The sequence below is a fragment of the Gavialis gangeticus genome, unplaced genomic scaffold (genome assembly GCF_001723915.1).
Source record: "Gavialis gangeticus isolate Ggan-Ray unplaced genomic scaffold, GavGan_comp1, whole genome shotgun sequence".
In the NCBI taxonomy this organism is placed as follows: Eukaryota; Metazoa; Chordata; order Crocodylia; family Gavialidae; genus Gavialis; species Gavialis gangeticus.
Window position 1 is genome coordinate 19,569,010 of NW_017729016.1, and position 13,217 is coordinate 19,582,226.

Genomic DNA, 13,217 nt, shown 5'->3' on the forward strand with positions numbered 1-13,217 from the left:
TGGGTGGGTGGGGTTGCCTGTACTAGACTAAGTTCTGTCTTCTATTGGCTGATTCTTGCAGAGAGCAGCAAATATGATCCCAGCTCATGATAGTCCCTTGGCAGCATTGGCTTTTGATGCAAGTGGTACTAAACTTGCCACAGCATCAGAAAAGGTAAGTTTTGATTTGCTTGTGCCTTTAGAATAAAACTTATTTCAAAGTATTCTAGTTAAGTGTGTATATCAGCACTTCCATTGTTTTGGGGGTTTTTTTCTCCCCCCCACCCCCACAACAAGAGTGGCTGGCTGGGGTATAATGAAGACTCTGAATTCAGAACTGCTAATGTTATTGGGTACAGTTTCCATCCTGTGAAACAGTGTTTGATAATGAGGCTTCTTAAAGAACTAAATTGTGTCCGATTGATTGTAATCAAGACATACAGTTTAAGTATTTTCCACCAGTGCTACAGCATTTTATTTTTAAAGAGGTTTGCAATGCCACATTAGGAAGATCGTTTAAAACAGAGACAAGACAGTAAAAGTCCTAGTGGAATAGAGAAGAATCATTTCCCTATGCCAGATACAGGCTGACAATTGCACAATCGGCACAGCTTCCTCCTTTTGTATTTGAATACTATGTGCTTTAAAATCTAACTGAAGTGTATTGCATTTTTCTACCTGGTTAGGTGGTTTTGTGCCGAGCAGGTAGTCCTAGCTTTGTCAGCATGTGAACATGCAAGAAATTATGCTGAGAGAGAGAAAGGACTCCTTTCTGCTGCTCCCACACTCCATGATGGGATAAATCTGACTGTTTTATGGTGGCAAAAATTCTGATAAAAGAATCTCAAAGGTTGAGCTGCTGGCGACAGTCTTCTGATCATTGTCCACCCTGTGTAGTGCACAAAGAGGATATTTAAATTGAGGAATGAGGCTTGTTTTGTTTTGTTTTTTTCTTTTTAGGGGACAGTGATCCGAGTATTTTCCATTCCAGAGGGACAGAAAATCTTTGAATTCCGAAGGGGAGTGAAGAGGTGAAGTTCAAAAATGCTCATTCTCTGAAGCTCGTTCCTTGTGGTAGATTTCCAGTGCATTCTGTAGTTTGACTTTACCTGTAGTCTTGAAATATAGTGATTGAAATAGATTTTAGGGGGTCCAGGAGATAGTTACAGATGAGGTTTATACATACTAACTTGAGAAAGCAAAAAGAGAATATGGCTTTCTGTGACTCAAGCCTTGTTCCTTTCTTCCTTTCCTTTGCAATGCTCTGAAATATTCCTAGCATAAAAAGTTCAGTGCAGTAACAGACCATGTTGGCACATACTGGGCGCATCCTACACATGTGCTTTAATGCACATTAGCCAATTTTAATGCACATTAAACATCACTTAAAAACTGTGCTCTTTAGTTAATGTGCATTAAGACAGGCCAATTTATATTTTCCTAGTACCTCAGAGCATTTTTACACTTGCTCCAGGGTTTGGTGGGGGGGGTGCTTTAATTAGTGGCTCCGAGAACCGCTCTGATTAAAGCGCTGCCAAGTCTCCTGTATCGGATTCCCCAAACTTAAAAACAGCAATACAGGTGCTCGAATTAAAGCTCATTCGAGCTTTAGTTCAGGTGTCCCCGCCACCATTTTTAAGCATGGGGGTGTTGATACATGAGATGCAAGAGGCTGCTGGAGCACGGTAATTGCCATGCTCCAGCAAACTCAATTATTTATCAAGTCTGCTCCAATGCGCTAGAATTCCAGCACGTCAGAGCAGCCTCTGCACTTAAATATAGGTGCCCTCACAATGGCAGTACTAGATTTAACGTGCATTAACTAAAGCACATTAATGCATGTATAGATGCGCCCACTGAGCCATACATATCTTCTAGCGGTGATGGTGTTATGAAAGACTTTTTCTTATTTTCTGCGGTGTGGGAGACTGTTGTAAACTGCTGAAGGATTTTAGAGATTCAGTAATACTGTACTTGTCTAAAACAAGATTCATCTGTTGCATTGCAGGATCATTTTTAGCACTAATTGCTGAATTTGTCAGTGGTTATTGGCTAGTGTCAGATTGGATGATTTGGATAACAAAAAAAAATGTTTGTTATAGGGAAGGAGAATGCTGTCCTGACTCTTCTTTTTTTAGGATGGCTTCTACCCAAGGTTTTTCCTCTATTTCCCACTATCAAATTGAGTTGCATGTCCTTGATGAGAGTGTTTTGCCTCTGCAGATTTTTTTATGATATACCAGAACTTTAAACGGCCTTGCAACACAAAAAGTTGTGAATGCCTGGTTCTTCTAGTGTATAAGACTTGTTTTTCAAATGAAACGTTTATATAACAAAGCAGCAATCAAGGACCAAAGCAAACACTGTGTTTTTAATTTAATGTGCTTTTGAAAGCAAGTCCAAAGGCCAGTTATGACTCTTGGTAGGTTCACAGCCTCCACCTGAACTTCTACAGCAGACTGGCAGTATAGAAAGGTGGGAAAGTAAAACAGCTTTGAAAATCATCATATTCTTTAAAAAGAAATGTATGCTGGGAGAAGTGACATTTAGTCTATTATAATGCATCCAAAACTGTGTTGGCATTCAGGGAAATTGTATTGGTTTTTCACATCTTTGTTAGTCATATGTGATTATATAGCCCAAGATGAGATGCTTTAACTTTTTAAAAACAAAATTTTAAAACTTCAACCTTTTGAAGGGCAATGGATGCCACTACTGACTTCATTCTTTGTCTCAGTACATTTAATGCTATAGGTAAAACAGGACCGTTTCATCTCTCAGTAATTTGATATTACCAGTGTCCAAAGCATAAAGAGGCACTTGATTATAAGCTCAACATTTTAGCAAATGATTAAAACTTTAGAGTCAGGAGAATAATCATTCTGAGCCATACGTGTGCCTTGGTCCTACACCTGTCTATGGGTGACATTGACACTTTCCAATTACAGTTGTAAATTAGCCGCTTGGAAGTTGGTCTTGTTCTGAAAAGTGGGGTGAAGGGGTTAAAGATCGTATCTTTGTTGGCAGTCTCTCAGATATATGTCTTAGTCCTGTGGGGGTTAACAAATGAATCCTGGCAGAAGTCTTTCTGGAATTTGGCTTTAATTGCAAGGCTGATCCTTAGAAAAGGCAGAATTAGTTTTTATATCTTTACCTAGTAATGTCGCTACTGACCCACTGCCATTTTCCATTGAAATTTGACTTGGATTCAATAACACTTACCAGTAAGAATGTACAGGTGACAAGCTTTGTGCAGTTTCAGCCTGCCAGAAGCAGAGCCACCTCCTCAAACTTTTCCACCCTATTATAACAAATACATGCACTGTACATTGTAACACAGTATGCCAATTTTACTATCTCAAAACTATTAAAATACGTTAGTGGCATCACCAAAAAAAACCCCACCCCATTCAAATGCACTTTAGTAGTGCCATGTATATTCAGTTTAGTCCTCTTATATGCATAATTACTCAACCACATTACACAGCGCCAGTCCCAGTTGCTTACATGATAACAACTCTGGTTATAACCCATAAAATGGATAGCATTTTTCAGCCCCATTCTGTGCTTTGTAACTTAATTGTACTCTGGTTCACTGCATGTGAACTGTAACTGTCTGTTTTAACTAATTGTACTTCATTTAACTATCAGAAGCAGCTGTGAAAGGACAACTATTGGAATCCTTGAAAATGTGTGGGGGGGACCCAATGTGTGTCAGGGCTGCCAGTAGCACAGCACTAAGAGAGCTGTACTGAGCAGCATTGATTTGTTTACATCAGGTTTGAATAAGTGCATTCTCTGGCTAAGTATATAGCCTAATTTCAGTCCCAAGGCTGTACACTTAAATGATCTCCTGCAGAACGGATGAGCAAGGTCTTGTATTTAATCTTCAATTATACAGGCAATCACTGCAGGTAGTAACATACTCCAAAAACCTTCAGAATGCCTTTGCTTTTTCTTCTCCCTCAACATCAGTACTATATTTTTGTGTAATGCTGAGTATGGTTATAAAAGCACTCGTTACGGATACCAGAAGATTATTTTACGTTCCAGTCATAGTAAGATTTTTGCACTTCTGGTTTGTTTGTTTTTTTTTTTGTTTTTGTTTTTTTTTTGGCTTGCTTGTATCATTTAAAATGGAGAATTCTGTCCAGGCTAGGTGAAAGCTCATTTCTGTGACATTAAGGGCAGATTAAAAAGTGTGTGTATGGATAGACGTAGGTAGGCAGACATTATATATACATATTGGAGGTGCACAGATACATCGGTCCCATATAGGATTGGCATCGATATAAGGAAAATTGAGAATATCAGCTTTTTTTGGCTGATGTGGCCGATAAATGCCATGTGCATGTGCACAGCATGCAGATGGCGAGGAGCACAGGCTGGCAGCATGGGGCGAGGGTGGGTGGCAGCGCTGGGAGGGGTGGCTACAGGGAATTTTAGGGTGGCTATAGCCCACCCCATAGCCACCCCTTCCAGTGCCACCACCTCCTGCCCTGAGCACAGCCCTAGCCCAGCCTCCCTGTTGGGAAGAGGCTGCTGCAGCCCCTGGCCCCAAGCCTGCAGCAGCTCACCTGCATCCACCTTCACCCTGCACATAAATCTGGGGGCACATGCCACCCATGCCTTCCCCAGGATTGCAGGCAGTGGCAGGGAGCTTCCCCACCTCCCCACACCCTCCAGGCAAGCTGCCCAGAGCTCTGTCCTGCTCTGAGCCCCCTGGGTTGCATTCACTGCACTGGCTGGGCAACGCCTGCCCCAGCACCATTCCCTCCCTCACTGTGGGGGGCCTCTGTCTGCCCCCCTTCCATGCCTGTTCCCTACCCCACACCCCTTCTCCCCACAGACTTACCAGCAGAGCGCTGCTCTCCAAGCTGCCTGGCGGTATTCCTGGTCACACAGGCACGCAGCATTTATTGGTAACATTATCCACTTACACCGGTCAAAAAAAACCGATTGCTGATAATGTAAGTTTTCCTTTTATCGGTGCCGATCCTATATGTAACCGATATATCAGCGCACCTCCAATATCTGTATAAAGTATCTGCCCTTAATGCCACAGAAATGAGGTATATATATTGTTAGGGATAATGCCCCTATTCCTTCCATCATCCAGCATCAGTATTGGTGACCTTTAGTTCCTCTTTGCTTCCCTATTACAGTGTGCTCTTTTTCCCATTCTGCTATTTGTTCTCTCATCTGTCTCTTAATCAGCATAGCCTTTTGTCCATATTTTGGTAATGTTTCCTTCTTGACTGTTGTAGCATGCACAGCCTTGCCCCAAATCTCTCAGCAAACTCACCCTTTTGGCATTACATTTAAGATTGTCTTCAAAGAACTAATTGCCCCACTTCTGTTTATGTGTCTTCTACAACAGCCCCTTCCTGGACACTGCACAGGCTTATCTCCTGACTTCCCTCTAGATGTTCTTTGCCCATTCTTGCCTTCTTTCATATTAACCTGGATGCCTAGAGCAGCTTCAGCCTCCATCCTTCCAAAACTTGCTTTTCCTGCATGTCATTCTATTCAGTATTGTATTTGCTCTTGACTTTAGAAATGCGTTTATATGGGTATATATTTGTACAGATGGCTCACCTACTGTAAGACTCCTAATACAATTATGGCGCTCTGCGTAGCCATACTTATCTTGCGTATCTGACACCAGAATAGCTGTTTAAACAAATAACTTATTCTAATGTTTGGTCCCCATGATCTAGTCATCCCTTGGTTTCTCTTGGGATCATAAACCCACTAAAACCACCTTTTGCACATTTGGGGAGCATTCATATTCCAGGATGGAAAAAACACATTAAAATAATGCCAGTATGTATCCTGTTTTCACATGTCTCCAGATCTTTTGCCATTTCTATTACAATAACAAAAATATCTTCATTTCTGCAGTACTTAGCAATGTGGCTCTGATTGTTCTTAATAGAAAGATGGGAAGGCTGTTGCTGTCTGAACCTGCTTCTGGTAAATAGCTAAGGAGTTACGATGGTGTTTGATTTGATATCCAAATGCTAATAAGTAAAGTAGAAAAAGATGTCAGTAAATTCAGAGTGCTTTTTAAAGAAACAGGTTTCCTTTTTGAGAAAATTGAGGGCAGTGTAATCTGTCTGGTTTTTTAAATCCTTTGGAGATATTCCCTTTGTGACAGTGACCTGTTGTCTTTGATTGGAGACTGAACAAGGAAGCTGTTTCTGGTTCCCCCCACACCTTTCTGCCACATTCCTGGAACTTTTCCTGGCCTTCACAATGCAGCTTATGTATCCACTGAAGGGGCCTGCTATGTCTAATATACACAGATACCAGCATGGGGTACTAGTAGGCTGATTTAAACAACCATTCATGCTATATGACTTAATATTGACTCTTCCATTTCCCAGTTGGCACAGCATTAGTACAAAGAAATGCGCTTGCTGTCTTTTCTAGGTGTGTGAGCATCTGCTCATTGGCTTTCAGCATGGATGGTATGTTTTTGTCTGCATCAAGTAACACGGAGACGGTGCATATCTTCAAACTCGAGACTGTGAAAGAAAAGTAGGTTTCCAAAATACTCGAGATTTTGTTCAAGAAAAAACTTTTTGTATGTTTGTCTGGGCCTTTCTTTTGAAATCTTTTAAGTTAAGGACATAGCAAGCCACTTGTGAATCAGTTGTTTCAGCTCGCAGCAAGTAACCTATACATTCCTCTCCCAGGAACACTCCAATTTATAGAGAGCAGTGTGGGGCTCATGCATGTTTGTAATCACGTTTTTGTCTCTCACTATAAACTTATCCTCCTCATGCACTGGCATCTGGATGCAATAAGTGGTGAGAAAAGCTACTGCTTCTAAAACATTTCATGGGGGAAGGGGAGAGTACAGAACTTCCAAAAATCTCTCTACCATATTAAGGGATGACGTGCCCTGTCTGCTGTTTCAGGATACAGACAGAACATGTATTCCTAAACTTTGGGGAGCTGTTCATTAGAAATTCAGGGTATTTTCCTATGCCTTCTCAGGAAGGTTCTGTGGAAAATGAGTGGCACTGTGATGAATGAACAAGTGAGTACAACCTGATTGAGAAGGGAAGTAATACTTACAGTAGTCAGTCGTCCTAAAGTTGTTTTTTGTTTTCATTTGTGTAATGATACTCTATAAACAGAAAAATCGGTTTACAATTTGATATTCTGCCTTTTCAATGAAGGCAGTGACGCACTTGCAGGTCACATCTGAGTCAGAAATGGGCATCACTGAATGAAGCAGATCAGCTGTGCTGTGATGCGTGGTTGTAACGGGCAAAACGCACATCACCCCTTGTCCCACCCTTGATGGTGTGGAAGAAGGGGTAATGTGATCTCTGATTTCCCTGTTTAGCCAGACCTGGGGCTGGGGCTGGGGCTGGGGCTGGGGCTGGGGCTGGGGCTGACTGAGTGGGGAAAGCAGGGCTATTCCCCACGCAGCCAGAACCAGGGCCCACTTTCCCTGCTCAGCCAGACCAATGCCCCAGGTTTGGGTAGACAAGGAAAAGCCCTGCTTTCTCCACTTAAAGAGAGGCACCCCAGTGTCCTCCAGGGTGTCTCTGTAAGCAGGGAAATACCATGACCACTAAGATGGTTTTCCTAGTTTCAGGGGAAAACCAGCGTCTTGGCAGGGGAGTACCCTGACTGAGGTAGTGCATAGATAGTGTCCCACTCCCACTTTCAGTGGCATGATCTCAGCTATACATCAGCTTTACAGAAATGGGAGACTCTTCCCTAGCTTGCTTCTGCAGCCATATGGTTGAGGGCAAGCAAAACTTGGGGATGTCCGACCCCCAAGTCTTTGGGCTTGGGCCTGCACGTAGAATGCCCGCCAAAGGATTTGAAAGCATCTGAAGCTCCAGGCAGGGGTGGAGGATGCTTGCAGGTATCAGGGCCACATATGGTTCTTGAATGACTCATGGATTTGGAATTGATTTGGGTGATTTGACTTGGGACACACAGGCAATTGTTCAGGGGGCTTGATAGCCCCTCAGGCCACCAGAGCACCTGCCCTAGGGTAGCAGGAGAATGCAGGCAGCTCAGGCTGCTCATACTCTTTGGCCACAGAGGTGATAGACGTCTGCCACAATAAAGCAGCAGAGTCTCTATTGCCACCTTTTGTTATACCAGTGATTTGCCTTTCTTGTACAGCAGCAAAGGGTGCTGACCTCTATTTCCTTGGTATTTGTGCTACCATAAACATTTTTACAGTAGCACAAGTGAGACATCAGATGCCGTCTATTTTCACCCTAAGTAAAAAGAGGGGGTACTAGACTCTTACCAGATTGATATGTCTATTGAAAAACAAACAGAAGAGAACCCCTGTACATTAAGAGGCCCTAAGTCATCCTCTCCCCTTAGCAAGTTAGTTCGAGTAGTGTCTGGAACAGAATGTGAACCTGAACTCTCCTGTTCTTTTTTCGTCCCTCTGGATTTTAGACCTCAGGAAGAGCCTACTACCTGGACAGGTTACTTTGGGAAAGTGCTGATGGCCTCCACAAGCTATCTGCCTTCTCAAGTCACAGAAATGTTTAACCAGGGCAGAGCCTTTGCTACGGTCCGCCTGCCGTTCTGTGGGCACAAAAACATCTGTTCACTTGCCACGTGAGTACAGGGGCTATCAGAGCTTCTTGCATCCTCTGCCAGGCTGCCGATATCAAGCAAAGGAAGTGCTGCCGTTGTAGATATGACCAGAGTTCATCTGGCTTGTGTGAGCTTGTATCTTATCTGTAGCTGAACGGGTAATGCACGGAACACATCAGGAGCTGAGTAATGTATGAATGTTTGAAGGCCTCCCCCTGCTCCAGGACATCTTGTGAAGACCAGTTTCCCATAATCTAACAGGAACCCTTGTGCTGCTTGATCAGTGTGGAATGAAGTGCTTTTCAGAGGTGCTGTGAGATTACAGGAACTCTTTATCTTGACAGGGTGTTCAAAATGCTCATGGGTCTCTGCAATATTTTCTCCTTAGTGCTGGATGGTATACTAGTGCATTTGTATTAATAGTTTGTTGGATTAGACAACCTTGACTAGGCAATACAGAGGGCTTTAAGGTAATTGCGAACTCCAGCTTTTGCACCTTGCCAAGGCAAGCTGTTAAATTTAGGTAATATATGTATACAGAAGCAAAGCATTCATTTAAAAAGTTATTTGAAATGACTCAACGTATTTAGCTTTCATTATGCCTTCAGCAAAGATGGAACCGTTTGGCAGAGCTATCAAACTAAGAAGCTGGGTGGTAGTAATTTTTTTGTGGAAAACGAAGGAGTTTGTGCTGAGCTGTTCAGTTACATGTTTCATTTTACCTTTACAATGCTATACATCTGCTGTTTGATCATGAAGCACACTCTAAACAATAATTAAGCCTCGCAGCACAACACTAGATAAGTATGTCCCCAGGTAAAATGGAGTAATGGGCTTCTACTGAGTCTGGAGAGAGTCAGTAGCAGAAATGGTAATGGAATGAAAATCTGATGCCTGTCCCTTTTAGCCATTGTGCAACACTGCCTCCAGTTAGGAGCTAATTGATGCAAATCAGACTGACAGATGGCTTCCATTTAATGTCACAGGAGTTGTGTGCCTGATAGCCAGGGCTCCCATGACAGGATATATAGCTGTTGATACAAGATCTCTCTTGCCTACTTGCTACTCTCAGTTGTAATAAGGGAATAATTAGGTGGAAAGAGATCTCCTACGTTCTCTGGAGTTTGGAGGCTTTTTTGCTGAAATAAAACTATTGTCTTTTTTTCCTCCTAGAATCCAGAAGATTCCTCGCTTACTAGTGGGAGCTGCTGATGGCTATTTGTACATGTACAACCTGGACCCCCAAGAAGGAGGAGAGTGCACATTAATGAAACAGCACAAGTAAGTCCCAACAAAGTTCTTACCTATGTAGTTGTTCCATTTTGGTTTCCATGAAATCTCTTGTTTGATGCTAAAACTTTTTTCTTTGCTGCTAAGCTCAAACCAGGTAGCAGCTCATTTTTTATACTGTTTTTTTTTTTTTTTTTTTTTTTTAAGATTTCTGCCTTTTCTAATAACTGCAACACAAAGCACCACTTTAACAGTAGAAGTGTAATGCTTTGTGATTGCAGTGAAGAATCAATCTGCTGTTAGCCATATGCTCCAATTTCCTCTCAATTGGAGTTCAGGTTTTTTTTAAATCGTGAAATACCTGGCTCCTGGCACACTTCATCCCCAGCCGAAGTGGTTTCCAAAGATGGAGAAAAAGGCATTATCCTTACTCTTTTATAGGAAAGGAAATTGGCCCATGTTCTGATCTATATAGTCTCATTACAGGCTTATTTATTAGGCTCCCCTGAGTATAAGCTAGTCAAATAGCCTGTTAAGTTAGCAGTTCTACCAAATGGTTTGGGAAAGCTTCTTACTGATAGAGTAATGGAAAAAAACCCCTGTGAGTCTTTAGGGCAAGAAGATACTGTTATGATCATCTTGCCAGACTGCTTGCCTAACTAAGATCATAGGATTGGATCCAGTAATTCCTTCATCAGGTCTATAACTGAGAGCTAGAATATATCTTTCAGAACAACATCCAATCTTTGTGGAGCACGTCTTGAAAATTTGACTGGCATAGCTTTGTCCATTAACCATGGTAGCTAAATAGCCGTGCCAGCAAAAAGCATAGTATAGACCCTAGTATATCTTTTGTTTTTTGTTTTTTTGTTTTGCTAGCATCAGCTATACTATTAAAAAAAAAAAAAAAAAAACACTTTTCCAGCACTAGCTGCATCTCACTAACAAAGTTTGCTCGTGTACCTTTAGTGGCAATCCCTTTCTGCTGCTAGTAAGGTGCACACCATGAAGAATTTACATTAGTGTGGCTTCCTTTGGAAATGTGGGAAGCAGAGTATATGTGAGGTGTTAGCAACAAGACTCCTTCCCTGCGGTCCTTTGGAAGGTGACTTCTGTCACCATGCAGGTGAATGTGTGGCACTGAAAATGGAAAAGCAGACTGCAACCACAGAAGGAATTAGTTAAAAGATTTTCTTAATGATTGTATTGCCTCTTGCCTGCCTAACGTGGCTATCTTGCTCAGCTGTCCTGCGTGGTAGCAACTGCAGTTGTATTGGTGACTGGTTTGATCAACTTCTGTTCATCTGCTCTTTCTTTACTTACTAGGCTTGATGGCAGTATGGAGCCAGCAAATGAAATTTTAGAGTCTGCGTCACATGACCGGCCATTAGTAGCACAGACATACAGTGCTGCTGTGACTAAAGGTACTTACGTGCCTTCATCACCCACAAGGCATGGTAAGAACAAAGGCAGAAGATGGGGACAGAGAGACCCCAAAGCTGCCTGTGTCTAGAAGCTGCTTTTCTTCCAATTTGGGGTTTTTATGACTTGGTAAATGTAATGAAGCATTTGTTCCATTACTCATAGCTGGAAAAGTAGGTAGCTGTTAAGTGACTCTGTGAGCTACTTTGGAGGTGTTGCTGGAGAGATCATTCACGTTTGCAGTTTTCGGGACAGAGCTTGGTATTCAGCTGCACTTAAATACCCCAGTAACACTAGCCTTGGATCATGGTATCCTAATTATACATAGTTACAAAGTGCTGGAGTTTCATAGATTCATAGACTGTGAGGCTGGAAGGGACCTTGGAAGATCATCGGGTCCAGCCCCCTGCACCAGGCACGAAAGACAGCTGGTGGTCAGGTGACCCCAGCAAGGTGATTGTCCAGTCTTCTCTTGAAGATTTCCAGGGTAGGCGATTGCACCGCTTCTGGAGGGAGCTTATTCCACAGTCTGGACACCCTGACTGTGAAGGAGTTTTTTTCTAATGTTGAGCCAGGAGTTTGTGGCCATTACTCCTGGTTTTCCCCTGGGGTGCCCTGGTGACAGTTGCTCACCAAGCCCTTCATGTCCTCCCCTAGAGTAGCAGTAAGCTGCTACCAGGTCCCCTCTCAGCCTTCTCTTCCTCAGGCTGAAAAGTCCCAGATCCCTCAGCCTTTCCTCATATGGCTTGCCTTTTAAGACTCTGATCATACAGGTGGCTCTTCTTTGGACTCTCTCAAGCTTGTCCATGTCCTTGTTGAAGTGTGGTGCCCAGAACTGGATGCAGTACTCCAGCTGCGGTCTCAGCAGTGCTGAGTGCAGCAGAAGAATCACCTCCTTGGCTTTGCTGCAGATGCATCGATTGATAGATGCCAGAATATTATTTGCCCTACAAGAGTTAGGACAGACCTAACTCTTGTAGGGCAAACTCTGTCCTAACTCTACATTGGCTTCTGTAAATCATCTCCAAAGTAGTATATGTTTTGTGAGAACAGTGGAGGGTGCTGTAATACTATTACTGCTGCTGTTATGGTGGCGATTTGCCCTTCTCTGATAAGTTATCTGTACTACCAGGAAAGATAAGGTTTTGAATGGTGCTGATGATTCCTTTAGTGAGTAGAGACTAGGCATGCAACTATTTAATGTCCTTGCCACCTTTTTGTGTTATACTGTAGCAGAAGATACAGCCATGGAGATTACATATTTTGTCTTCCAGGGTGAATGCAGTGATGTCAACAACATTGTGGGAAGAAGGGTAGAGTACAAAAAGTTAGGAGGGGATCAGGATAGTCACTGCTGGGTGGTAGTCAGTGGAGCAGTTGCATGTCCAGTGTCTCGTAATTCAGTTTAGAAATGTCTATCAGGATCTTCCTTTTGGATCCAAGCTTCTGGTGGTGCTGCTGATCCCTAAGCGCTGTCTCTTTCTCTGCAGCCTATACAGAGGACCTGGGCGCAGTGGGTGGAGCTTGCTTGGAAGATGAAACCAACGCCCTGCGACTGGACGAAGACAGTGAGCATCCCCCCATGATTCTTCGGACAGACTGAACTTTGACCCGTGAACTCACTCCTGAAGCAGAGAACACTGGCTTGACGTTTCTTGAGGAATCTTGTGTTATGCTGCTATGAACTTTGACATGAGTTGGGAGAGAGGATGACAGACTCTAAAGTTTTAAAAATTGTAGCTGTAGTCCTAATTCTATACCATTGGAGAAAAAAAAAATACACGGTTTTCAATTCAGTGGCTTTTAATCTTGCTTATATATTTTAGCTGTGTTTTTTCTTTTGTTTTTGGGGGGGGTGCCTATGTCTAAAGCAACTACCACGGGTCACCACAGAAAGTAAGTACACATATAGTTCCTGTCCCACTTGTACTCTAATGATGAATACATGTTAGCCATAGAGCTCTGGTCAAACATCTTCTCACTTTATTGATATATCC

The 13,217-nt window shown here is 42.7% G+C and overlaps 1 protein-coding gene across 1 annotated transcript in view; it reads left to right on the forward strand.

The window, feature by feature from the left end:
* The window catches only part of WIPI2 (WD repeat domain, phosphoinositide interacting 2), a gene marked incomplete at its 5' end in the record, with an annotated part of 20,691 nt that extends 7,675 nt beyond the window's left edge, over nucleotides 1-13,016 (forward strand). Inside the window, 7 exons of the mRNA XM_019512619.1 lie at nucleotides 62-154; nucleotides 940-1,010; nucleotides 6,415-6,522; nucleotides 8,425-8,589; nucleotides 9,742-9,849; nucleotides 11,125-11,222; nucleotides 12,711-13,016. Coding sequence (XP_019368164.1) covers nucleotides 62-154; nucleotides 940-1,010; nucleotides 6,415-6,522; nucleotides 8,425-8,589; nucleotides 9,742-9,849; nucleotides 11,125-11,222; nucleotides 12,711-12,823 — 756 coding nt within the window. The remainder of the gene's footprint in view (nucleotides 1-61; nucleotides 155-939; nucleotides 1,011-6,414; nucleotides 6,523-8,424; nucleotides 8,590-9,741; nucleotides 9,850-11,124; nucleotides 11,223-12,710) is intronic.
* Nucleotides 13,017-13,217: the final 201 nt, after the last annotated feature.